Raw genomic sequence first — 27,656 nt, forward strand, 5'->3', positions numbered from 1 at the left:
TCAAGGCACACCTTAGCTTTCGCTGATGCACGAGAACACTCATCACATTCGTCCTGACTGGCCTGAGTTTATGAAACAGAGAGAGAAGTTCCAACAATCTACAGCCATTTTTAGCTTGTAAATTCCAACAAATCTCTTGTACTAGACTGCAGTGACGATCTCACGTGGAGACATACATGCAGTGATTGAGGGAACAAATCAGCACATGAGGAAAGTATGAGCACACTATAGGATGTGTGATTCACATCTGGACTCCAGATATTCAGATGCAAGTTCATTTGGAGGCAACCTCTGTAGCTGTAGCCCAAGCTGATTTTTTCAGATTCTGAGCAAAGGCATGCTGTCATCTGTGTTTACAGAGCTGAGTATCGCTATGCAGTATCACTATTTAATGGTTTGCTCTTTAATGGATAAACCATCAGTGACCATTTAGTGAAACTGTACCAGCTTTGGCTGTGGGGAGGTCGTGTTTTTTTTTTTTTAAGAGAGAGATCATTACCTTGGTGCATTACAGTTTACATGGCCATGGGAACACACAGACACACACACACACACACACACACACTGGGCAAAACAGGTGTAGTCATTCAACTAGATCTTTAAAGACTAAAAACAATTCAAATCTATTTTCATATGTGGCGGATCTTCTTCTTGTGTAAAGAAAACAAAAACTTTGGTATTTGGGGGTGTTTCTCATGACATACTGTATGCCATTCAATCTGCTATCAACTTGGCCAGAACACCAAAGAGTTCTGCACAACAGATGCAATACCGACCGCAAGGTCCCTGTTTGTCTACACTTTGATTGCAAACAGGCGTATCGGGTAACTTTGTAGAGAAAACTCAGATGAATCATGAAGGACTGGAGAGGATCAACTCTCTGCAGCAGAAGTCAAGGGCCTTGGTGTCAGGCAGATAGCAAAGGTCAATGTTCAACTGGGTTCCTGAAATCCATAGAGAGTATTTGCTGAGTAGGAACGAGTGCAGAGTTTACTGTTCTGACAGCACAAGGCTGAACACAGCTACCCATTCAGTCTGCAAGCTGTTACTGCATCCTCATTGCAGGAATCTGAGGCATTTATTAAAATACTGAGGCTTGTTTCACAAAAACTATTTCAGGCACTATTCACATGTGGATTGTATTTGACACCAGTATTCACTTTCTTTAATAACTGTCCCTGCTGTCCCTGCACAAGTATTAAAACTAATATTATGAGAAAACTAAATATTTCATAAATTTTCTGCTTGAACCATGACATCTATATTTCATTTAGTTAACTGTTAATAGTTGATGTTGCTTTGCATGTAGTTGCAAATTATGTTTGCAACAGTGTACCTCAGCACATCCTGTTCAATACCTAATGACATTTCATTGATGGAATACTTGTTGCGTGTGCAATGACACACAGCATTCATTTAATGATCTTATCTTGTGTTGTAAGCCACAATGTGAATGTATATCTTGGAACATTCCTGTGTAGTTTCCATACACAAACTGAGTCTGACAGCTGTGCAAACTTCTTCTGTAACAGACGACTACTGCTTATATGTGTGTGTGTGTGTGTGTGTGTGTATACACACACACACACTCAACAAAAATATAAATGCAACACTTTCGTTTTTGCTCCCATTTTTTATAAGATGAACTCAAAGAGCTAAAACTTTTTCCACATACACAATATCACCATTTCTCTCAAATATTGTTAGTGAGCATTTCTCCTTTGCTGAGATAATCCATCCCACCTCACAGGTGTGCCATATCAAGATGCTGATTAGACACCATGATTAGTGCACAGGTGTGCCTTAGACTGCCCACAATAAAAGGCCACTCTGAAAGGTGCAGTTTTATCACACAGCACAATGCTACAGATGTGGCAAGATTTGAGGGAGCGTGCAATTGGCATGCTGACAGCAGGAATGTCAACCAGAGCTGTTGCTGGTGTATTGAATGTTCATTTCTCTACCATAAGCCGTCTCCAAAGGCGTTTCAGAGAATTTGACAGTACATCCAACCAGCCTCACAACCGCAGACCACGTGTAACCACACCAGCCCAGGACCTCCACATCCAGCATGTTCACCTTCAAGATGTTCTGAGACCAGCCACTCAGACAGCTGCTGAAACAATCAGTTTGGATAACCAAAGAATTTCTGCACAAACTGTCAGAAACCGTCTCAGGAAGCTCATCTGCATGCTCATCGTCCTCATCAGGGTCTCGACCTGACTCCAGTTCGTCATCGTAACCGACTTGAGTGGGCAAATGCTCACATTTGATGGCGTCTGGCACGTTGGAGAGGTGTTCTCTTCACGGATGAATCCCGGTTTACACTGTTCAGGGCAGATGGCAGACAGTGTGTGTGGCATCGTGTGGGTGAGCGGTTTTCTGATGTCAATGTTGTGGATGGAGTGGCCCATGGTGGCAGTGGGGTTATGGTATGGACAGGCGTCTTTGATGGACGAAGAACACGGGTGCATTTTATTGATGGCATTTTGAATGCACAGAGATACCGTGACGAGATCCTGAGGCCCATTGTTGTGCCATACATCCAAGAACATCACCTCATGTTGCAGCAGGATAATGCACGGCCCCATGCTGCAAGGATCTGTACACAATTCTTGGAAGCTGAAAATGTCCCAGTTCTTGCATGGCCAGCATACTCACCGGACATGTCACCCATCAAGCACCTTTCAGAGTGGCCTTTTATTGTGGACAGTCTAAGGCACACCTGTGCACTAATCATGGTGTCTAATCAGCATCTTGATATGGCACACCTGTGACGTGGGATGGATTATCTCAGCAAAGGAGAAGTGCTCACTATCACAGATTTAGACAGATTTGAGTGTGTGTGTGTGTGTGTGTGTGTGTGTGTGTGTGTGTGTGTGTGTGTGTGTGTGTGTGTGTGTGTGTGGCCCTCTTATTTTAGGATTAAAGCCACAGTGACACATCAACACACCCACCAGATATTTTCTTAAATGAATAAAGAGGATTTTCAGTCATTTTACATGCTGAAGCCTGGGTTTAGCTCTTAAAGCACTTTACTTCTTAACTGAAAAAAAAAGTTATGCTTTTTGTGCCTCCAGAGGGAGCTGCACAAAATCTGACAAATGCCTGGAACTGTAAGCACTTTAGGCTGCGTTGGTTTGTGGATTAGAAATTTGAAAATGAAACAAATATGGGGCATGGGGTTTGGGGGAAAAGTGAGTTGAAGAATTTTATAGAAAAGAATGAGCTGATGCAAGTTCATGGAACATCAAACTGCTTGAGACTATATACAAGGTGGGCCATAAGTTTCCATACATAGGAAAATGTATACTGACAGTCAATAGAAACTTTGAGGTAGAAATGTAGGCAGAATTCTACTTGTAGGGGGGTTGTAATTATTCATTGTGGATTTACTGATGATCTAGTGCCCTGGTAGTTGAGATAATGATGAGTTGTCATTTTGTCATGATTCATTGCACATGGGTTGGTCACTTTGCAAAAGTGAACCAAATACACACCAAGCAATACTCAGTGAGTATCTGCACAATTTGAGAATGGGTTTTGAAGGCCTATATAAAGGCCCAAAAAAGTCCACCATTGTTAGTCCAGTGAACAGCATCATGCCGCGTCTATCACATGAACGTCGTCTCCGGGCACTGGGTATGGTGGAGGCCGGTTTGAGCTACAGTGATGTAGCCAGGCGTATGGGCTGTTCCCAACCCACAATCAGAAGCCTGGTCCAAAGCATGCGCCGACGGATTGCTGCCTGCATCGAAGCAAATGGAGGCCATACTCGGTATTGACTGTTGTGACTTTGTGTTTGGCAGGTGCCGTTTTCTTTTGTGAAATTCTTTATTTTGAAATCATTCTTGAAACTTTAGATTTTTGTTTCTGTATGCCAATATGCTAAACAAATGATTCATATGAAGAAAATCCAGTTTCGGGCTTCAAATAAAAATTATGTTGAAAAATATGGTCTCAAAGTTTTTAATGACTGTCAGTGTACAATGTATAGATTTTAATGTTTCAGATACCCTAGAAGATGCGTTTGATGCTCTGTTTGGGGGGGCACTTGAAGGCAATGGTGTATTAGGTAAAGATACGAGACATAAATCATCTCAAGGAACGTATCACCAGCGTCATTACAAGCATAACTTCAACTGTGCTAATGCAAGTTCATTAACAGTGGAAACAAGTATTATGTTTTCGAAACAATGGTAATCATATAGAGCACATTATATAAATAAAAACAGCTGTCCAACATAACATGCTTATTTTTCCTATGTATAGAAACTTATGGCCCACTCTGTAGATCTGCTAATCAGTTGTCCAATGTGAGACAAAGGTATTTGTACCTGTAGATTCTATGTATAGTTGTGAATGTAATCAGCAGCTGTTAACACTAAACTTTCTTTAACAGACACTGCAGATGTCCATCTGCAAGCCATATATTCCTATAAAATGTTTTCACACATACAAGTATTGTGATATGCAGCTACAACACTTGTGACCCTAATTCGTTTCCCTACCAACATTGTGTGAGCTTCCTGCGACAGTTACCAAACAGAATCCAAAGATTTAATAATATATTGAATTAATGTGAGATCAAATTTAGACTGGAGGTTTAAAAAAACATTTATTGTTATTTTCACGTTAATTGTGTAGAGGCATGTACTTCATTCACAAAATAGGAACAGTAAAATTAATCAGACAAGAAAAATATATATGTTGTCTTTTTCTTACATTATCAATATATATATATACACACATTGTAAAATAGGACATTGTAACAAAAAGAAACCAAAATGTAGCAATAAGCAAGTCATGATAGGCCACATCTGTGCTGTGAAGCGAGATGTAGCATGTAATCAGTCTTAAAAAAAGAAAGAAGAGAGAACCAAAATTATACTGAAATTTTCAGATTCTTTTTCCGTTTTCACAGGAGTTTTTATGGCTTCATTTATAAAGTTGAGACAGACCAGAGTAAAGCTAATTAAAAACATGACACACCTAGCTATAGTTGGGAAAAAAAACCCAATTTCTGTTATAACACCTCAATCCCCATTTTCATGGTAAAACTTTTTTTAAAAACAGACGTTAGGCGCCATGCTTTTGAGCATTAGTCAGACATTTATGTACAATGCCGTGAAAAAGTATTTTCCCCCTCTTCTAATTCTTATTTTTTTTCCTGAATATTTCCCCCACTTAAACGTCTAAGATCATCAAAGAAAACCAAAGTAAACACAAAATGCAGCTTTTAGATGATTTAATGTTTTCAGGGGGGAAAAAAAGCTATCCAAACCTACATTAGTTTGATTATCTTCAACATTGAAGTGGAGGAAAATACGTAAAAAAAAAAAAGAATTTGAGAAAGGGGCATATGCTTTTTCTCGGCACTGTATGTTCACAGACATGTAAAAATCTCATGGCTGCACAGAAGCACTTCTCCCAAGACAACAGTATTACAAAAGAACACTCACTTTTAAGCGTTACAAAATACACGCGCGCACTTTAGTCTCGAGGCCAAACAGCCCGGAGAAAGAATATAGGCAATGTGTAAAACAACAAGACGACAGGTCCAATGTTTCTGAATCAGTGGCTGTAAGTGACTAGTGGAACGAGCCAGGCTCCGTATTCAAGATACACAACATGACTGTTTCGTCTTTTTCTTTAACTACATGTCAAAACGTGAAGTTTAGAAAAAATCCGCGCGTGACCAGAACTCAACCTGGGCTTGGATCATGATCTCCAACAGTAATGTAATCTGCTACTTTGAGATCCAACCACAGTGATTATACAGTAACAAAGATCCCCCAATTCTTTGTTTCTGAAGAGTACTTACAAATATACTCAAACATGATTGGAAGGAGAAGAACGTAAACATAAGAAGTCAGAAGAGCAAGGCTGTTTTTAACGCTCCATTATTCAAATCAGACACCTTCACTGGCCCGCCTGTGGCTCATTCAGCACAACTGTGACATTATTACCGAGAGACATCCACATCTTACAACACCACTACCTCACACTACACTATAGAAACAGCTGTAAACTTGTACATCACCAGAGTCTGGTGGGATCTAGTTAGTAGGAGGCTCATCCAGCAACAGTCAGGGATGTGATTGGAGACGGGAGTAATGACGGACATCAGGAAGTTGCTGTCGCCCTCCAACATGAATGTAAAGTTGCACTAACACAACACTAATCCTTGGAATAAGGATGGAACTCATTCCTGAACAACCGTTATTTGTGTTTTGTTTTTTTAATCAGGTAACACAGTCTTCCATTACAGATTTTGCCAGAGCCTGTGAGTCAGATGCTCAACACTGACACGAGACAATTCACTGGTAAATTTTACACAAACTGAGGCTCTTCAACAGTTCAAGGTCACAACACTTAGCTGACTTTGAATTGCACACGTGTCTGCAGTGACAAGGTGAGCAGACGCTGTAGCTGACGCCTCTATTGTACAGCTGATCGGACGGGTTCAATTCACTTTCAGGTTAAATCTGGATGGGTCGCTTCGGGAGAGAAATGCATATTTAATTGGATCTTAAGAAAATATCTAATTGTGAATAAAATCACACCTGCAAATTGGACTGAAGGTGAATTGAGCCCTGAGTTGAATGATGCACAGAAAACTCGGCAGATAACAGGAGTTTTGAGCCACCTGCTGGCGAGCACTGGCGTTGCAAGGACATCATGACCCACAACAGGTAGAAGGGACAGATAAATGTGTGAAGTACTGCGCCACAGCTACTGGTAAATACAATTTGGTTATGATGACATTGGCCAGTGAGGTTAAGATAAAGCTAAGATGCTGTAAACACTTCAGGTTTGGAGGTCAGAGCTCCTGACAAGCCAGCCCTTATTTGGCAATGAGTGTTGGTATCTTAGTAAAGGTTGAAAGCACTGAGCTGTAGAAAAACAAGCTGGAACACGTAGCGGGCTAAGAATCACTGGTCAGACTCCGAATGATCAGGTAGTGAAAGACGCTGCGCATTGCATGAAATACATCTCCCAGGTTAAACGGTGCATTTATAAACAGGTTCGAACACCAGTTGGCCACAAAAACACATAAAGCTGATACTTTTAGTCTCTGTTAGTCATTTAAAAAAAGGAATTATGACTGCCACTTTAACTGTTATAGACATTCTCTCTCGCACACACACACAATACACCATGAATCACATGATCATCCAACATCTGTCACACCTGGGATGCTTTTTGGACATGATAAAAAAAAAAAAAAAAAGCAGCACGTTTTTTTGTGATGGACATTGATAATCTACAAAGTGCAAATGCGCCATCTTGTGCTCTGAAATCCAAAATGCCACTCCAAATCCAGCCTGTCTTCCCTTTTGTGCACTGGCAGTCCACTGAACCGTGCAGCAGAGTCCCCTGTAAGATGGTCCAGGTTGTGGTGGGAAGCATCCATCTCAAAAGGCCCATAAATGCGTTCCAATATTATTAGTTAAAAATAAGACACACACACACACAAAAAAAAAAAAAAACAGTCACACAGGTAAACTGATTCATCCATCTCCACAGCAAGTACTGCCTTTCTGAAAACACGAGAGAGGAAATGTTCAAAACAAATATACTGCTCTGCTCCAGCTTGTCCCACACTCTTCACTGTAGCTTTGTGCCTCTAAATGAAGTCTTGGTTCGCCCGGGAAGCTTTTGGCACAAAAAGTTGTCTCGTTAAACACCAAAAGTAGCTCCGATTCCCTCCAGGATTCTTAGATTTTCTTCATCAATAAATGCTCGATTTGTGTGTGTGTGTGAGAGAGAGAGAGAAAGAAACAGCACAAAGAAATAGGCATATAGCTGAATGTGTGGCTGTTAGCGTGTGTGTGTGTGTGTGTGTGTGTGTGTGTGTGTGTGTGTGTGTTGGTGAGCCTGGGAACAAGCTTGCATCACATGTCTTCTGGGAGGAGGTGTGAGATGTGCTTATGACACGGCATGCAAAAACGCCAACGCTATAAATGCATTGCTGTGACGGGCAAATTGACTGCATTTCCATAGTTACTCTGAATGGGTCTGTGGGGATGCGGTTCCACTGAGGGACTGTTGCCATGGTGATGAACTAAACGGTTGTGTTGCTTAAGGCATCATATTAGATGACTGAGGTGTTTCTCCTGGAGCAGAGAGGAAGCAAAACAAGGAAAAGTGAGAAAATTGCTGTTGATTACAGATAAAACATGCACAACTAAACAATATAGTATTTCCGTGTCTTTAATCTGTACACAAAAATATGATTTTTACATGGAAGATCAAGTCAGAGCTGTACAGGCTGAGTGAGAGGTGGCTGATTTTGTCTACCTGGTTAGGATTCGCTCTCCACGGAGATTGTAATGGTTTCACTTTCAGCTGTGAAGCCGAACACAAAATGCAATAAGTTGAGTTGTTAATGGGAATTCTCTCACTGAGATATTATCACTGCTGCTGGGGCTCACCTGATTTGAGAGTGTTATTAGCCAGATGGTCTCCGGTGTTATTGGCGTGCTGCTCGTTGCTCAGGAGGCGATTCTGGGATTCGCTGAGCGGGCTCACAGGGACCTCGGCAGAACTGCAGAACGAGCCGACATTAGTACCATTTCCCGAGCAGAAAATCTTTTCAGAGCCTTGTGTCAAGTGCAGTGACTCCATCCTACAGGCCTGAGCAGGAAAACCTCATACTTAACCAACGTCACAGCTGTGGTGACCGAGTGTGAGAGATTCTAAGGGCTTGAAATGGTATAAAAAAGAGGAAAAGGACTCAGAGTTGTGACGGAACATTGCATTCACTTAAATTTGGATATATATCATGATAAGCTGCTTCGTTATTAATCCTTAGATGTAATCGTTAATCCTTAGACAGTGTTTATACATGGTAACAAACTACCAAATGCCCTGAACATATGTAGCCTAAATACCATGTGAATGTTTACATTTTCAAACAATTCTGCAAACATGCAGGAAATAACCACAACAGAGCATCTACATTTTGTCACTTGCACATAAACTTCAGAGCAGATTTCTTCCCTACACTATCCACGCTTGGTTTGTGTACATTTTGTGGGTCAAAGGACAACCATGTTTACATGTCAACAATGTCTCTATGAAACACGGGTCCTTCAAGTCCCTCAAGAAAGTGGCTCTGGGAAAGGATGCATAATACCATGGAAAAGTCCTCATGCACTTGACAATTTGACAGTGAGACAGTCCTCTAAGACGTCACACATTTAGCAAGACAGTGCCTCAAAGCCCATGAGTGTGCAGATTGGGATTTCACTATGCCTTTTGTTACACCATGATTGATCACCTTTTATTTGGCTCTGGATGCAGAGTCACTGTGGCCTGCTCTGCATCAACGTTGACCAGCCGAGTGGGGAACGTCAGGCCGTCTCCCTGGCTGTAGAAAACAAAGAGGAAACTACAGATTAGGTGCGGTCAACATGCAAAGAAACAAACTGCAGTCAGGTGCTTCTCATTATGCTAACTCATGCTTCCCTACGTTCTCTTTTCCTCTTGTAAGCTAGAAATAATCTGCTTATAAGAAACATTTTATTACTTGTTTTTATAAAGCTGTTTGTTGTTGTTTGTTATTCTGTGTTGGTTTTTTTTAAAGTCCCAACAAAGTTTCATTGTAGAACTGCAGTGAAAATAAATATCCCTGATCCACTGCCATTATGGAGCTTCTTCCAGTAACGTAAATGCACTTCAAGGAGAAGAGGACAGAGGAGACTTGGGAAGGAGCTTTAGAGCTAAGAAGCACAGCTTTATATTATGTGGAAGTCTTTTATCAAATGACATGACATGTAAATGCTGCATCTCGGTAGGTGTCAGTTTAATTTAACAGGTGACAGAGCATATCACAAATAAGTAGCATTGTTTAAGACTGACACTGGAGCAAATCGTTTCTCAATCGGCACCTCACATCTCTCTTTCACATCGTCGCTTAGAGGAGCCAAGATGTGAGGAAGAGATGTGAGTGAAGGAAGTGAGTAGACAGATTAGAATGAGGAACAGCACCCAGCTTAGTTTATCACAGGACTTGTAACGAACGTAACCCGATATTTAAAAGGAGATCCATAACTGACAGCTATTACTTTAGCATGAAAACATCCATTTCAGATTTTTTAATTTTACTTTAAGCACATTACCAAATTCTGCGCTCACAATTCAACGACAGATGGCACCGACAGGAACTAAAATCCAATCTTAGCTTAAATAGAGTATTGACGCCTCTGTTATGCATTTGTCTCTTACCTGGTGAAGACGGGCAGCAGCCAGTACTTCTTCTGGTCACCGAAGACCTGAGCAATATTCTTCCGGAAACCCAGAGAAAAGCCATTCTTATCAGAGCCTGTTCTAAAGACTGGTGCTCTGAACGCCTCTGCGGGAAGGCAAGCAACACAGACAGAAATGATAAATAAAAGGGCATTAAACAAACACCAAGGCAAAATTGACCCTCCATCTGATGAGAATGCAGCAGAGATCTATTTATGTGTTAGTAAAAGTCTAGCAGTCAGTGCTAGACACATTTAAGTACATACAGATAAACCCATTCACATTTGGAGCTGCTTAAATGCGAGAAACATCTGTTGAATGTGTGTGTTTTGTTACCTATAGTGGACCTGTTCTTCCCTACAAGCCACAGGTGGTAGCTGAAGAGGGACAAAATACTGATGCAGAACATGGCCGCCACAAAAAAAAGAAACAAGACATGGAATTTGGCGTGAGTGTCTGGCAGCTCATTCTGGGGAAGAGACGGGAGAAGAGGAGAGCGAGACAGGAATCAATAACAAATTCACACTGAGGATATTTATGGAAAGGAAGAGCAAGTTGAGAGAGTAGGTTAAAAAAAGAAAAGAAAAGAAAAAGGCAGAGGAACAGAGAAATAAGAAGAGTCTCATGTGAATCACGTCACTGCATGCAGATCACGACATGAACCGTGGCGATGATGGTGAAGCACTGCAACACCAAAAGGCTTCGGAGGATGGCTGGGTTACCTTTGGGCAGTTCTCTGCCGATTTCCTCCGGCAAAGCTTTAGTACAAACAGAAACGAGACTGGTTAGCAACACCAGGAGAGAACAGGCGGGAAGGGAAGGGAGGGGAGGGGAAGCACTTAGAAATCAGGAGGCAAATACAAGTCAAGGCCCAGTTGGGTAAAAGGGGGTTTGAAGGAAAGAAAGAAGAGTGGGTGAATGAGCAAACTGTGCCCAGAATGGAGAGAACAAAGGGATGAAAGAGGAAGAGATGAGAGGAAATCGACGTGGAGCGGCTACAAGAGAGAAAATACAAAAAAAAAAGAAAAAAAAAGGGAGGAGGTGTCTGCGGTTGCATGAGTGGTGTGACTGATGCTTCTGATAGTGGAGAGGGAGATGGAAAAAAGAGACATCGGAGAACAATGAGCCAGTGTGCGAGAACTGGGGATAACAGAACGGGAAACAGAGAGGGGTCAGAGGGTGAAGGGTGAGAGAGGACAGAGAAAACAGAGGAGCAGCACAGCGCAGCACAGGAGAGGAGAGGTCTGCACCATGCACAACCAACTCAAGGGATGCTCTTCCTGGCTTTGACGTGCAGCCGAATCTGCATCTGCATCACACAGACACACATTCACTACATGCCGAGGGTAAGCAAGCGGACGCCTGTGCATCGTTACTCACTGTCCAGAACTTTATGAAATATTGTAGAACTGTGGCAGCAATGAACAAACAGTACAGTAGCGAGTAGGCCAGGAAGAGGATGAAGAACTTGTAATTGGAGAATCCCACACAGTTGTTCACCCTGTGGACACACAAAGGTCACATTTTGGCGGGATGCCCATGGAGAAGAAATCTTATCAAGCTCAGCTTTACAAAAGGTGGAGGCTTTGTGTAACTGTAAATGTTCAAACAGTAAGCTCTGGCACCTTTTTAGACTCATGCAGTGAAAAATTATAAACACCTCAAGAGATATGTGCAATCTGAAGAATTTTCAAAACCATTTTGGCAACATACACACATGCTCTAAGAATAAACATTTTGCCAACACAGTGGAGAAACAAATTCAAATCCAGTTTTTTTTTTTTTACAATATCAAGTTTTCAAACCAGTTTAGAAGAAATGAAACAAGTCCAATGAGTATCAGTCCAGAATGCAGTTTGCTCTTGGCTGACGTTTTCATGCCTCACCTCAAAGTTTGAGGAACAGCTGATCAGATCTGACCTTTATACTCAGGTGTAAACATTAAACACCTTGATGGATCTGGAGCAAATATTCTTGGCATAAAGTCTGAATCACTCTGACTCAGACTATGTAAAAGCAAAATGTAGGTCATACATACCAGGGACAGTGATGGTCCATCTTGAGTACACACCTGTCAAATACAGCAAACAAACAGGAAATAAAAGATTAAAAAAACATGAGTCAAGATCAACACTATTTTAAAATGTCAGCGCCGAGAGAAGAGAAAGAGGAATTCACTCAGTTAGCGTTCAGTCGATATGCTTCTCTTACATGTCACATGCTGAGCAGTGATGACATCGGTCTGGCTTGATCACTTGACAGCGGTCACAGTAACGGATTGCTGGATCATGGCAACAGAACAGTATGTCATTATTGAACAGCTTAAGCATAAAGACAAATTCATTCTCATCTACATTCGGTGACATAATCATACCTCCAGCTCCTGTTCGGGTGTACAGAGGCAGGCTGGTGGCTGCTCTCCACAGGATCTCCTGCTGCGACTCTGGCCTCTCTTCCTTCTCATAACGCTCCTTCTCAGCCTTGGGCAGGCAAAACTGAGGAGAAAAGGGCAGCACAGACTTTTTAAACATACGTACAAGGATCATTTTATCGCAGTAGGGGATTACAGGCATGCAGACACTGTGGGTTTGCTTTGGAGAATTGGGTTATTATACCTCTTTGGAGGGGTTGGCAGGCTTGGTGAAGATGGTCTTCCAGTAAGACCATACAAACATGATGAAAGAGAGGTGGAAGAAGATCAGGTAGACAACTGAAGGGAGGAAAACTGAGCATCAGGATCAACAAGATACACCGTTTGATGTGTGCACTGACTTTGAACACAAGCCTACAGCCAAGTTAATAGAGGGGAACGCCACTGCTACTTGGGATGTGGGCTAGAAGAGCAAACTACATCTACATGGTTAATTCATGACAGGAAAGCTAATCGCTAATGTCGAACGAGGAGGAGCTGCTGGGCTTCGAGGAGGCAAGCCTCAGCACTTTGAGAGGAAAAAAAAAATTTCCTGTGCCAGCCTTTTTTTTAAGCCAAGTCTACAGAACACATTTAAACAGACCTCAGAGAGATTATCCCAATAAGTGGCAAACTGGCTCGGTTCAGCAAACTTCCATTCACAACAAATGAAATAAACATTGTTTTGATCCTGGGAGACACTTACTCTGCTCTCCTATACTCGTGATGGTGACTGTAAGAGAAAAAAACACACAGAGAAAATACACGTTAGACTGTCAAGTAGACCGTTAATTACAGAGGCATATAAATGGGCAGTTAGGAATCCAGCTGAGCAGGGAAAAGTGAGCATTGTGTAATTTATCCATATTGCATTTGCTACAAATCTTACTTAACAAAATAATAATGCAGTACTATAAATCTGAATCTGAGTTTCCCAAACTGAGAGTTAATGTAGTCCAAAAACAACTGATGGACGAAAACAATGCTATAGGGATAATGTACATTTCTATAACTGAAACTAAAACTTATACTTCTAAACTTCCCCACATGGTGCATTCACTGTTCTGCTGCTAGTGGCTGTATCAGCAGACAGAGATTGTCCAATCAAATTTTAGGTTTTAGCTCTTTAATGGATACTTTTTCTCTCTCTTTAAAAAAAAGCTAGTCAAAGCAAGAATACCACATTCAAATACTGGTCCAATACAGATGAAAAGTGGTCAGAAAAATTTGCATCTTAACATTTACAGCGCCAAACTTTATCTGCTAAGAAAAAAGGGAACTTTCAGTGACACTTTTGCTCAAATTACTTTTGTAAAATACTGCTGACTTTCATCTACAACTCATTCAGATGAGGAAATCTGCTAAATAAAAGTCATTTCTCATAAGTCAGGAGCACACCCAGGACATATAATCTGTAAGACTGGGATCACACACAGATGTTATATTGATCTAATCCAGATTTCATCTTTATGTATGTGTATATAAGTGCACATCACCAGACATAGCATTACACCTTGACAGCAGATCCTGTAGGCGTAAATCTGTGATCTTATTAAAGTTTAAAAACTAATAAAGCACATAAGCTTTACATCATCTACAGTTCATTTAATCGGGTATTTTCTTCCATTTACCTACAATATCACATCTCTCATCAGCCCACAAGCCGCAACTCCTCACATGCGCCAAGCTAATTACCGGTCCCAGTAGTGTGTTTGGAAGAAAAGTATTTTCCTGGCCAGCCAGCCAAATACCGTTTAGTTAGCGTTTTAATTCTCCATTCAGACTCTATTCAGCTCGACACAAAACCACAGAGACGAGACGGGCAGCTCCATTAACAGCACGGTGAAAGTTTTCCTTCGGCCAATAACATAAAATAAGGCGACCCAAAGAGACGAGATAATTAGCTGTATCTACATTTAGACGGGCTTGCCAACACCATTGTTGAGCTGCAGTCCATTTACTTCCTTGCTGGCCAGCTGTGTGTTTGTGTGGACAGCGGCACAATGAAAACACCGGCGTTAAACGGCTCTCAACGGGCAACACACGGCGACAGGAGGGACACTTACATATACAAAGCTCCACCACGTAGGCGTAATACGACCAGCAGACGACCAGGGCGATAAAAATCACAGGTATCCATGCTAAGCCCCGTTGACAGCATCTCAGTACGTGTGTGGGCGCCATCTTTCTCCCTCTGCTGGGGAAAAGGGAGTGTCCACAGGCTGACGTCACGGACCAAAACTGAGACAGGAAGAGGTCTGAACATCTGAGAACTACTGTTTCTATCGGCAATTTCAGTAAAAAAAAAAAAAAAAAAAAAAAAAAACAGAAAAAAACAGGAAAAAAAATCAGTTAAAATCAGCTTCGTAGCCACCTTTCCGCTATGGAAGTCAGCAGTGTCACTTAATTTTGTACACTTGATGCGAATTTAAAGCATTTAGTTAGTTTATTTGCGTTTAACTTGATACCTGGCGTTATTTTATTTGATGTAAATGATTAGCGTTAAAGGGGTGTACTTTGAACGCAACATTCAACTGCAGGAAGCAAATCACAAACTAACCGGTCAGTCTAGGTGGGGCTTGATGATTTCCAAACTTTTAGTTTGAAAGTGAAAGTAAGCAGCTGAAATGACTTTTGTAGACATGGACGTGGGGAAATATTTGTCTCGCATCGGGTTAACGGCCCCCAGGAAGCCCGACTTGGAGCTGCTGCGGTCGGTTCACATCCATCACCTACTGTCGGTGCCATTTGAGAACCTCACGGTTCACAGCGGCGGAAGAGTCCAGCTCGACCTCCCGCTTCTCTATGACAAGATCGTGAACCAGCGCCGAGGTGGTTTCTGCTATGAGAACAACTCCATGTTCTCCTGGCTGCTTACTAAACTCGGCTTCGACTTGCGTCTGGTCTCCGGGCAGGTGAAGAACGCGATCACGGAATGCTACGGGCCTCCGTTCGACCATCTGATCGTCATGGTGACTCTGGAGGGCCGCCGGTGGTTGTGCGACGTCGGATTCGGGACCGCGGGGTTCACTGTCCCACTCTCACTGGACACCGAAGACGTTCAGGAGGAGGGCCACCGGGTGTACCGCATCAGAGAAGCCGCGGGGATGCGCTTTCTGGAGTGGCAAAAGGAGGAAAACAATGGCGCAGATGGAGACTGGACACAGATCTACAAGTTCACTCTTGAACCTCGGCGTCTGGAGAACTTCACCGAGATGTGCAATTACCACCAGACCTCTCCTTCTTCCATATTCTTCTGCAAGTCCTTCTGCACCACTTTAAAACCAGGTGGAAGGCTCACTTACATTGGCCACAAGCTTAATACCATCACATTCCCAACTGAAGCAACTGGAGGCGTGGTAGAAACCACAACCAGGGAGCTCAAAGATGAGGAGATCCCTGGTATTCTAGCAGAGAAATTTGGAATTGTACTTAAATCTCCTCTAATACCAAAGGATGAGGCAATCACTCCACCCCCCGTTATGTATTGATCATGCTTTCTTGTGGGGTATCTTTCTAAGTTGTATGTCTCTATAGCACAATTTCTAAACAGCTGTTGATTTATACTTGTAATACAAAGGGATTTTAAATTAATTCTCATTGCTCAGGAACATTATTCTGTACACAGTTCAGGTTAATCTAACCTTGATCATGGATTGTTGAGCAAAAATCAAACAGTCTTAAGAACACAAGCAACAATAAAGACAAACTTTCATTTTGATTTAATAAATTATGCATACACTTTAAAGACATACAATGGTCATTTCATTAATCCACATCTGTCCTTTATGTTTTTAAAGATAAAAGGTGCATGTCCACTGGATGCAATTTTCCCACACGGCAATGCACCACATCTGAAAATCGCACGGCCAGCGGGCGGTCAGTCGCGGACCACAACATTGTCACGTGACCGAGCTTTCAGCTTAACAGTCCGGCAGATGAGACGGATAAACACATCGGCTCAGCCGCAATCCTTGTCTAATATTACAAAAAGACTTCAGCGAAAAGTATTTCCGAAAGCATTTGAGGTGAGAAATAAGCTGTGTCGCAGCTGAATCCGTCTTCGTTTTATTTCACCGATGGATAGTTTAGATGTTTGAGGACAGTTTCATGATGCGTGCAATCTCCGCACCCCGCATCCAATTTGCATAAAGTAGAAGTCCAGTCTACTTTACGCAAATGAGCTGTGGCCCGCCCTGGGTAAACACACCAGATCGCACCTGGAAACACTCCGCTTGTGGCATTCTGGTCCGGTGTGTTTACCCGGAGTGGGCCGCAGCTCATTTGCATAAAGTAGACTGGAGTTCTACTTTATGCAAATTAGATGCGGGGTGCGGAGATTCCACGCGTGAAACTGTCCTCAAACATCTAAACTAGCCGTCGGTGAACTAAAACAAGCACAGATTCAGCTGCTGCACAGTTTATTTCTCGTGTCAAATGCTTTCAGAAATAATTTTGGCGGAAGTGTTCTTGAAATAAAAGGGAAAGTTTGCGGCTGAGCTGCTGTGTTTATCTGACATGCCTGCCAGACTGTCACAACAGTAAGCTGAAAGCTTGGTCACGTGACCACGTATCGGCCCGCTGTTGCTTGAGCGCTGTCAGTTGTGGTCTGCTCGCCATCCATGCGATTTTGAGATGCGGTGCCTTGCCGTGTGGGAAAGTCGCATCTAGTGGACATGCACTGAAAGACTGCATTCAAAATATTTACACATGTACAATTATCAGGCAGCAATTTACAAAGCAAGGCATGGATGACAATACAGATGTTGAGCTTTAAATCAAACCTTTAACCCTCCTGCCTACTCCGTTTGTTTTGTTTGAGGGAGTTAATCTGCTGTCCCATGATTATAATACATTTTTCTGTCCCATGTTTGATGGGCAAGAAAGGAAACTGAACAACATCCATCAAATCCACCAAGATCCACAGGAGATTCAAAAAAAGGATTACGGTCCGAGGACTGAGTTGAAAATCAAAAAGGATGGGATGGGAAGGAAGGATTGGACAGGCTGTATGCAGGGTAAGAGGTGCAAAAATGTGGCAACATGTGACATAAAAATTTACTCTGTGACAGGGTTAGGGGGAGGGACTGAGCTTCCTCTGCCAGCTTTACGTTCGTAGTTGACAAGCCTCTGGCCAACCAGGTACCTGCAATGACAGACATTATTAATACAGTAATATTGCTTAAACTGTTATCACTGTCAGACTTTCCTGTACTGACATGACATTCGTTTTTACTTTTATTGTACGGCCAACATAGATTATGGTCATGCAATCAGAAATTACTTTATGAAAAAGGCATGCTACTTAGACTTTTCACTGTCCTGCTGATACTGATAGCATCAGCAGACAGAGATTGTCCAATCAAATTTTAGGTTTTCGAGCTCTTTTAATGGCTTGTTTTTTCTCTCTTTTTTTAAAAAAGCTAGTCAAAGCAAGAATACCACATTCAAATACTGGTCCAATACAGATGAAAAGTGGTCAGAAAAATTTGCATTTTAACATTTACAGCGCCAAACTTTATCTGCTAAGAAAAAGGGAACTTTCAGTGACACTTTTGCTCAAATTACTTTTGTAAAATACTGCTGACTTTCATCTACAACTCATTCAGATGAGGAAATCTGCTAAATAAAAGTCATTTCTCATAAGTCAGGAGCACACCCAGGACATATAATCGGTAAGTCTGGGATCATACAAATGTTATATTGATCTAATCTAGATTTCATCTTTATGTATGTGTATATAAGTGCACATCACCAGACATAGCATTACACCTTGACAGCAGATCCTGTAGGCATAAATGTGTGATGTTACTAAAGTTTAAAAACTACTAAAACACACAAGCTTTACATAATTTAATCTGGTATTTTCTTCCATTTACCTACAATATCACATCTCTCATCAGCCCACAAGCCGCAACTCCTCACATGCGCCAAGCTAATTACCGGTCCCAGTAGTGTGTTTGGAAGAAAAGTATTTTCCTGGCCAGCCAGCCAAATACCGTTTAGTTAGCATTTTAATTCTCCATTCAGACTCTATTCAGCTCGACACAAAACCACAGAGACGAGACGGGCAGTTCCATTAACAGCACGGTGAAAGTTTTCCTTCGGCCAATAACATAAAATAAGGCGACCCAAAGAGACGAGATAATTAGCTGTATCTACATTTAGACGGGCTTGCCAACACCATTGTTGAGCTGCAGTCCATTTACTTCCTTGCTGGCCAGCTGTGTGTTTGTGTGGACAGCGGCACAATGAAAACACCGGCGTTAAACGGCTCTCAACGGGCAACACACGTCGACAGGAGGGACACTTACATATACAAAGCTCCACCACGTAGGCGTAATACGACCAGCAGACGACCAGGGCGATAAAAATCACAGGTATCCATGCTAAGCCCCGTTGACAGCATCTCAGTACGTGTGTGGGCGCCATCTTTCTCCCTCTGCTGGGGAAAAGGGAGTGTCCACAGGCTGACGTCACGGACCAAAACTGAGACAGGAAGAGGTCTGAACATCTGAGAACTACTGTTTCTATCGGCAATTTCAGTAAAAAAAAAAAAAAAAAAAAAAAAAAACAGGAAAAAAAATCAGTTAAAATCAGCTTCGTAGCCACCTTTCCGCTATGGAAGTCAGCAGTGTCACTTAATTTTGTACACTTGATGCGAATTTAAAGCATTTAGTTAGTTTATTTGCGTTTAACTTGATACCTGGCGTTATTTTATTTGATGTAAATGATTAGCGTTAAAGGGGTGTACTTTGAACGCAACATTCAACTGCAGGAAGCAAATCACAAACTAACCGGTCAGTCTAGGTGGGGCTTGATGATTTCCAAACTTTTAGTTTGAAAGTGAAAGTAAGCAGCTGAAATGACTTTTGTAGACATGGACGTGGGGAAATATTTGTCTCGCATCGGGTTAACGGCCCCCAGGAAGCCCGACTTGGAGCTGCTGCGGTCGGTTCACATCCATCACCTACTGTCGGTGCCATTTGAGAACCTCACGGTTCACAGCGGCGGAAGAGTCCAGCTCGACCTCCCGCTTCTCTATGACAAGATCGTGAACCAGCGCCGAGGTGGTTTCTGCTATGAGAACAACTCCATGTTCTCCTGGCTGCTTACTAAACTCGGCTTCGACTTGCGTCTGGTCTCCGGGCAGGTGAAGAACGCGATCACGGAATGCTACGGGCCTCCGTTCGACCATCTGATCGTCATGGTGACTCTGGAGGGCCGCCGGTGGTTGTGCGACGTCGGATTCGGGACCGCGGGGTTCACTGTCCCACTCTCACTGGACACCGAAGACGTTCAGGAGGAGGGCCACCGGGTGTACCGCATCAGAGAAGCCGCGGGGATGCGCTTTCTGGAGTGGCAAAAGGAGGAAAACAATGGCGCAGATGGAGACTGGACACAGATCTACAAGTTCACTCTTGAACCTCGGCGTCTGGAGAACTTCACCGAGATGTGCAATTACCACCAGACCTCTCCTTCTTCCATATTCTTCTGCAAGTCCTTCTGCACCACTTTAAAACCAGGTGGAAGGCTCACTTACATTGGCCACAAGCTTAATACCATCACATTCCCAACTGAAGCAACTGGAGGCGTGGTAGAAACCACAACCAGGGAGCTCAAAGATGAGGAGATCCCTGGTATTCTAGCAGAGAAATTTGGAATTGTACTTAAATCTCCTCTAATACCAAAGGATGAGGCAATCACTCCACCCCCCGTTATGTATTGATCATGCTTTCTTGTGGGGTATCTTTCTAAGTTGTATGTCTCTATAGCACAATTTCTAAACAGCTGTTGATTTATACTTGTAATACAAAGGGATTTTAAATTAATTCTCATTGCTCAGGAACATTATTCTGTACACAGTTCAGGTTAATCTAACCTTGATCATGGATTGTTGAGCAAAAATCAAACAGTCTTAAGAACACAAGCAACAATAAAGACAAACTTTCATTTTGATTTAATAAATTATGCATACACTTTAAAGACATACAATGGTCATTTCATTAATCCACATCTGTCCTTTATGTTTTTAAAGATAAAAGGTGCATGTCCACTGGATGCAATTTTCCCACACGGCAATGCACCACATCTGAAAATCGCACGGCCAGCGGGCGGTCAGTCGCGGACCACAACATTGTCACGTGACCGAGCTTTCAGCTTAACAGTCCGGCAGATGAGACGGATAAACACATCGGCTCAGCCGCAATCCTTGTCTAATATTACAAAAAGACTTCAGCGAAAAGTATTTCCGAAAGCATTTGAGGTGAGAAATAAGCTGTGTCGCAGCTGAATCCGTCTTCGTTTTATTTCACCGATGGATAGTTTAGATGTTTGAGGACAGTTTCATGATGCGTGCAATCTCCGCACCCCGCATCCAATTTGCATAAAGTAGAAGTCCAGTCTACTTTACGCAAATGAGCTGTGGCCCGCCCTGGGTAAACACACCAGATCGCACCTGGAAACACTCCGCTTGTGGCATTCTGGTCCGGTGTGTTTACCCGGAGTGGGCCGCAGCTCATTTGCATAAAGTAGACTGGAGTTCTACTTTATGCAAATTAGATGCGGGGTGCGGAGATTCCACGCGTGAAACTGTCCTCAAACATCTAAACTAGCCGTCGGTGAACTAAAACAAGCACAGATTCAGCTGCTGCACAGTTTATTTCTCGTGTCAAATGCTTTCAGAAATAATTTTGGCGGAAGTGTTCTTGAAATAAAAGGGAAAGTTTGCGGCTGAGCTGCTGTGTTTATCTGACATGCCTGCCAGACTGTCACAACAGTAAGCTGAAAGCTTGGTCACGTGACCACGTATCGGCCCGCTGTTGCTTGAGCGCTGTCAGTTGTGGTCTGCTCGCCATCCATGCGATTTTGAGATGCGGTGCCTTGCCGTGTGGGAAAGTCGCATCTAGTGGACATGCACTGAAAGACTGCATTCAAAATATTTACACATGTACAATTATCAGGCAGCAATTTACAAAGCAAGGCATGGATGACAATACAGATGTTGAGCTTTAAATCAAACCTTTAACCCTCCTGCCTACTCCGTTTGTTTTGTTTGAGGGAGTTAATCTGCTGTCCCATGATTATAATACATTTTTCTGTCCCATGTTTGATGGGCAAGAAAGGAAACTGAACAACATCCATCAAATCCACCAAGATCCACAGGAGATTCAAAAAAAGGATTACGGTCCGAGGACTGAGTTGAAAATCAAAAAGGATGGGATGGGAAGGAAGGATTGGACAGGCTGTATGCAGGGTAAGAGGTGCAAAAATGTGGCAACATGTGACATAAAAATTTACTCTGTGACAGGGTTAGGGGGAGGGACTGAGCTTCCTCTGCCAGCTTTACGTTCGTAGTTGACAAGCCTCTGGCCAACCAGGTACCTGCAATGACAGACATTATTAATACAGTAATATTGCTTAAACTGTTATCACTGTCAGACTTTCCTGTACTGACATGACATTCGTTTTTACTTTTATTGTACGGCCAACATAGATTATGGTCATGCAATCAGAAATTACTTTATGAAAAAGGCATGCTACTTAGACTTTTCACTGTCCTGCTGATACTGATAGCATCAGCAGACAGAGATTGTCCAATCAAATTTTAGGTTTTCGAGCTCTTTTAATGGCTTGTTTTTTCTCTCTTTTTTAAAAAAGCTAGTCAAAGCAAGAATACCACATTCAAATACTGGTCCAATACAGATGAAAAGTGGTCAGAAAAATTTGCATTTTAACATTTACAGCGCCAAACTTTATCTGCTAAGAAAAAGGGAACTTTCAGTGACACTTTTGCTCAAATTACTTTTGTAAAATACTGCTGACTTTCATCTACAACTCATTCAGATGAGGAAATCTGCTAAATAAAAGTCATTTCTCATAAGTCAGGAGCACACCCAGGACATATAATCGGTAAGTCTGGGATCATACAAATGTTATATTGATCTAATCTAGATTTCATCTTTATGTATGTGTATATAAGTGCACATCACCAGACATAGCATTACACCTTGACAGCAGATCCTGTAGGCATAAATGTGTGATGTTACTAAAGTTTAAAAACTACTAAAACACACAAGCTTTACATAATTTAATCTGGTATTTTCTTCCATTTACCTACAATATCACATCTCTCATCAGCCCACAAGCCGCAACTCCTCACATGCGCCAAGCTAATTACCGGTCCCAGTAGTGTGTTTGGAAGAAAAGTATTTTCCTGGCCAGCCAGCCAAATACCGTTTAGTTAGCATTTTAATTCTCCATTCAGACTCTATTCAGCTCGACACAAAACCACAGAGACGAGACGGGCAGTTCCATTAACAGCACGGTGAAAGTTTTCCTTCGGCCAATAACATAAAATAAGGCGACCCAAAGAGACGAGATAATTAGCTGTATCTACATTTAGACGGGCTTGCCAACACCATTGTTGAGCTGCAGTCCATTTACTTCCTTGCTGGCCAGCTGTGTGTTTGTGTGGACAGCGGCACAATGAAAACACCGGCGTTAAACGGCTCTCAACGGGCAACACACGTCGACAGGAGGGACACTTACATATACAAAGCTCCACCACGTAGGCGTAATACGACCAGCAGACGACCAGGGCGATAAAAATCACAGGTATCCATGCTAAGCCCCGTTGACAGCATCTCAGTACGTGTGTGGGCGCCATCTTTCTCCCTCTGCTGGGGAAAAGGGAGTGTCCACAGGCTGACGTCACGGACCAAAACTGAGACAGGAAGAGGTCTGAACATCTGAGAACTACTGTTTCTATCGGCAATTTCAGTAAAAAAAAAAAAAAAAAAAAAAACAGAAAAAAACAGGAAAAAAATCAGTTAAAATCAGCTTCGTAGCCACCTTTCCGCTATGGAAGTCAGCAGTGTCACTTAATTTTGTACACTTGATGCGAATTTAAAGCATTTAGTTAGTTTATTTGCGTTTAACTTGATACCTGGCGTTATTTTATTTGATGTAAATGATTAGCGTTAAAGGGGTGTACTTTGAACGCAACATTCAACTGCAGGAAGCAAATCACAAACTAACCGGTCAGTCTAGGTGGGGCTTGATGATTTCCAAACTTTTAGTTTGAAAGTGAAAGTAAGCAGCTGAAATGACTTTTGTAGACATGGACGTGGGGAAATATTTGTCTCGCATCGGGTTAACGGCCCCCAGGAAGCCCGACTTGGAGCTGCTGCGGTCGGTTCACATCCATCACCTACTGTCGGTGCCATTTGAGAACCTCACGGTTCACAGCGGCGGAAGAGTCCAGCTCGACCTCCCGCTTCTCTATGACAAGATCGTGAACCAGCGCCGAGGTGGTTTCTGCTATGAGAACAACTCCATGTTCTCCTGGCTGCTTACTAAACTCGGCTTCGACTTGCGTCTGGTCTCCGGGCAGGTGAAGAACGCGATCACGGAATGCTACGGGCCTCCGTTCGACCATCTGATCGTCATGGTGACTCTGGAGGGCCGCCGGTGGTTGTGCGACGTCGGATTCGGGACCGCGGGGTTCACTGTCCCACTCTCACTGGACACCGAAGACGTTCAGGAGGAGGGCCACCGGGTGTACCGCATCAGAGAAGCCGCGGGGATGCGCTTTCTGGAGTGGCAAAAGGAGGAAAACAATGGCGCAGATGGAGACTGGACACAGATCTACAAGTTCACTCTTGAACCTCGGCGTCTGGAGAACTTCACCGAGATGTGCAATTACCACCAGACCTCTCCTTCTTCCATATTCTTCTGCAAGTCCTTCTGCACCACTTTAAAACCAGGTGGAAGGCTCACTTACATTGGCCACAAGCTTAATACCATCACATTCCCAACTGAAGCAACTGGAGGCGTGGTAGAAACCACAACCAGGGAGCTCAAAGATGAGGAGATCCCTGGTATTCTAGCAGAGAAATTTGGAATTGTACTTAAATCTCCTCTAATACCAAAGGATGAGGCAATCACTCCACCCCCCGTTATGTATTGATCATGCTTTCTTGTGGGGTATCTTTCTAAGTTGTATGTCTCTATAGCACAATTTCTAAACAGCTGTTGATTTATACTTGTAATACAAAGGGATTTTAAATTAATTCTCATTGCTCAGGAACATTATTCTGTACACAGTTCAGGTTAATCTAACCTTGATCATGGATTGTTGAGCAAAAATCAAACAGTCTTAAGAACACAAGCAACAATAAAGACAAACTTTCATTTTGATTTAATAAATTATGCATACACTTTAAAGACATACAATGGTCATTTCATTAATCCACATCTGTCCTTTATGTTTTTAAAGATAAAAGGTGCATGTCCACTGGATGCAATTTTCCCACACGGCAATGCACCACATCTGAAAATCGCACGGCCAGCGGGCGGTCAGTCGCGGACCACAACATTGTCACGTGACCGAGCTTTCAGCTTAACAGTCCGGCAGATGAGACGGATAAACACATCGGCTCAGCCGCAATCCTTGTCTAATATTACAAAAAGACTTCAGCGAAAAGTATTTCCGAAAGCATTTGAGGTGAGAAATAAGCTGTGTCGCAGCTGAATCCGTCTTCGTTTTATTTCACCGATGGATAGTTTAGATGTTTGAGGACAGTTTCATGATGCGTGCAATCTCCGCACCCCGCATCCAATTTGCATAAAGTAGAAGTCCAGTCTACTTTACGCAAATGAGCTGTGGCCCGCCCTGGGTAAACACACCAGATCGCACCTGGAAACACTCCGCTTGTGGCATTCTGGTCCGGTGTGTTTACCCGGAGTGGGCCGCAGCTCATTTGCATAAAGTAGACTGGAGTTCTACTTTATGCAAATTAGATGCGGGGTGCGGAGATTCCACGCGTGAAACTGTCCTCAAACATCTAAACTAGCCGTCGGTGAACTAAAACAAGCACAGATTCAGCTGCTGCACAGTTTATTTCTCGTGTCAAATGCTTTCAGAAATAATTTTGGCGGAAGTGTTCTTGAAATAAAAGGGAAAGTTTGCGGCTGAGCTGCTGTGTTTATCTGACATGCCTGCCAGACTGTCACAACAGTAAGCTGAAAGCTTGGTCACGTGACCACGTATCGGCCCGCTGTTGCTTGAGCGCTGTCAGTTGTGGTCTGCTCGCCATCCATGCGATTTTGAGATGCGGTGCCTTGCCGTGTGGGAAAGTCGCATCTAGTGGACATGCACTGAAAGACTGCATTCAAAATATTTACACATGTACAATTATCAGGCAGCAATTTACAAAGCAAGGCATGGATGACAATACAGATGTTGAGCTTTAAATCAAACCTTTAACCCTCCTGCCTACTCCGTTTGTTTTGTTTGAGGGAGTTAATCTGCTGTCCCATGATTATAATACATTTTTCTGTCCCATGTTTGATGGGCAAGAAAGGAAACTGAACAACATCCATCAAATCCACCAAGATCCACAGGAGATTCAAAAAAAGGATTACGGTCCGAGGACTGAGTTGAAAATCAAAAAGGATGGGATGGGAAGGAAGGATTGGACAGGCTGTATGCAGGGTAAGAGGTGCAAAAATGTGGCAACATGTGACATAAAAATTTACTCTGTGACAGGGTTAGGGGGAGGGACTGAGCTTCCTCTGCCAGCTTTACGTTCGTAGTTGACAAGCCTCTGGCCAACCAGGTACCTGCAATGACAGACATTATTAATACAGTAATATTGCTTAAACTGTTATCACTGTCAGACTTTCCTGTACTGACATGACATTCGTTTTTACTTTTATTGTACGGCCAACATAGATTATGGTCATGCAATCAGAAATTACTTTATGAAAAAGGCATGCTACTTAGACTTTTCACTGTCCTGCTGATACTGATAGCATCAGCAGACAGAGATTGTCCAATCAAATTTTAGGTTTTCGAGCTCTTTTAATGGCTTGTTTTTTCTCTCTTTTTTTTAAAAAAGCTAGTCAAAGCAAGAATACCACATTCAAATACTGGTCCAATACAGATGAAAAGTGGTCAGAAAAATTTGCATTTTAACATTTACAGCGCCAAACTTTATCTGCTAAGAAAAAGGGAACTTTCAGTGACACTTTTGCTCAAATTACTTTTGTAAAATACTGCTGACTTTCATCTACAACTCATTCAGATGAGGAAATCTGCTAAATAAAAGTCATTTCTCATAAGTCAGGAGCACACCCAGGACATATAATCTGTAAGTCTGGGATCATACAAATGTTATATTGATCTAATCTAGATTTCATCTTTATGTATGTGTATATAAGTGCACATCACCAGACATAGCATTACACCTTGACAGCAGATCCTGTAGGCATAAATGTGTGATGTTACTAAAGTTTAAAAACTACTAAAACACACAAGCTTTACATAATTTAATCTGGTATTTTCTTCCATTTACCTACAATATCACATCTCTCATCAGCCCACAAGCCGCAACTCCTCACATGCGCCAAGCTAATTACCGGTCCCAGTAGTGTGTTTGGAAGAAAAGTATTTTCCTGGCCAGCCAGCCAAATACCGTTTAGTTAGCATTTTAATTCTCCATTCAGACTCTATTCAGCTCGACACAAAACCACAGAGACGAGACGGGCAGTTCCATTAACAGCACGGTGAAAGTTTTCCTTCGGCCAATAACATAAAATAAGGCGACCCAAAGAGACGAGATAATTAGCTGTATCTACATTTAGACGGGCTTGCCAACACCATTGTTGAGCTGCAGTCCATTTACTTCCTTGCTGGCCAGCTGTGTGTTTGTGTGGACAGCGGCACAATGAAAACACCGGCGTTAAACGGCTCTCAACGGGCAACACACGTCGACAGGAGGGACACTTACATATACAAAGCTCCACCACGTAGGCGTAATACGACCAGCAGACGACCAGGGCGATAAAAATCACAGGTATCCATGCTAAGCCCCGTTGACAGCATCTCAGTACGTGTGTGGGCGCCATCTTTCTCCCTCTGCTGGGGAAAAGGGAGTGTCCACAGGCTGACGTCACGGACCAAAACTGAGACAGGAAGAGGTCTGAA

At 42.6% G+C, this 27,656-nt stretch overlaps 5 protein-coding genes across 14 annotated transcripts in view; 3 read left to right on the forward strand and 2 right to left on the reverse strand.

Moving 5' to 3' along the window:
- Positions 1 to 4,599: 4,599 nt before the first annotated feature.
- Positions 4,600 to 27,630, reverse strand: zdhhc20b (zinc finger DHHC-type palmitoyltransferase 20b). Of its 5 annotated transcripts, none has more exons than XM_022220785.2 (14): positions 27,460 to 27,630; positions 13,371 to 13,397; positions 12,870 to 12,964; positions 12,629 to 12,749; positions 12,466 to 12,535; positions 12,293 to 12,325; positions 11,635 to 11,755; positions 10,977 to 11,012; positions 10,591 to 10,723; positions 10,234 to 10,360; positions 9,287 to 9,376; positions 8,439 to 8,551; positions 8,305 to 8,352; positions 4,600 to 8,120 (listed from the first exon to the last, which is right to left on the reverse strand). In XM_022220785.2, the coding sequence occupies exons 1-13, from the start codon at positions 27,575 to 27,577 to the stop codon at positions 8,309 to 8,311; spliced, it is 1,128 nt and encodes a 375-aa protein (XP_022076477.1). In that variant the 5' UTR covers positions 27,578 to 27,630; the 3' UTR covers positions 4,600 to 8,120; positions 8,305 to 8,308. The 5 variants fall into 5 exon arrangements, with proteins under 5 accessions (XP_022076477.1, XP_051796019.1, XP_051796018.1 ...); XM_051940059.1 differs by lacking the exon at positions 27,460 to 27,630 and adding an exon at positions 23,216 to 23,373; XM_051940058.1 differs by lacking the exon at positions 27,460 to 27,630 and adding an exon at positions 18,979 to 19,133.
- LOC127531269 (arylamine N-acetyltransferase 2-like) lies at positions 15,203 to 16,228 on the forward strand. The gene has a single exon (XM_051940061.1). It carries the CDS (start codon positions 15,292 to 15,294, stop codon positions 16,153 to 16,155), a length of 864 nt encoding a protein of 287 aa, XP_051796021.1. The 5' UTR covers positions 15,203 to 15,291; the 3' UTR covers positions 16,156 to 16,228.
- The window catches only part of marchf6 (E3 ubiquitin-protein ligase MARCHF6), a 28,176-nt gene continuing 16,889 nt past the window's right edge, over positions 16,370 to 27,656 (reverse strand). Inside the window, exon 26 of one of the 6 annotated variants that reach the window (XR_007938222.1) lies at positions 16,370 to 17,448. Coding sequence is in view for 3 of the 6 variants with exons in the window: in XM_051940054.1 (XP_051796014.1) it covers positions 17,723 to 17,810 (88 nt within the window). In the remaining 3 variants the exon portion in view is untranslated. Of the gene's footprint in view, positions 17,811 to 20,607; positions 22,049 to 24,849; positions 26,291 to 27,656 lie in introns of those variants that run through there. The other 5 variants (XM_051940054.1, XR_007938221.1, XM_051940055.1 and 2 more) reach the window with 5 other exon arrangements.
- On the forward strand, positions 19,435 to 20,466 carry LOC127531270 (arylamine N-acetyltransferase 2-like). The gene has a single exon (XM_051940062.1). The coding sequence runs from the start codon at positions 19,530 to 19,532 to the stop codon at positions 20,391 to 20,393; it is 864 nt and encodes a 287-aa protein (XP_051796022.1). The 5' UTR covers positions 19,435 to 19,529; the 3' UTR covers positions 20,394 to 20,466.
- Positions 23,679 to 24,708, forward strand: LOC110970499 (arylamine N-acetyltransferase 2-like). Its single transcript, XM_022220788.2, has one exon. The coding sequence runs from the start codon at positions 23,772 to 23,774 to the stop codon at positions 24,633 to 24,635; it is 864 nt and encodes a 287-aa protein (XP_022076480.1). The 5' UTR covers positions 23,679 to 23,771; the 3' UTR covers positions 24,636 to 24,708.

This window comes from Acanthochromis polyacanthus, chromosome 20 (assembly GCF_021347895.1).
Source record: "Acanthochromis polyacanthus isolate Apoly-LR-REF ecotype Palm Island chromosome 20, KAUST_Apoly_ChrSc, whole genome shotgun sequence".
NCBI classification, from domain to species: domain Eukaryota; kingdom Metazoa; phylum Chordata; class Actinopteri; family Pomacentridae; genus Acanthochromis; species Acanthochromis polyacanthus.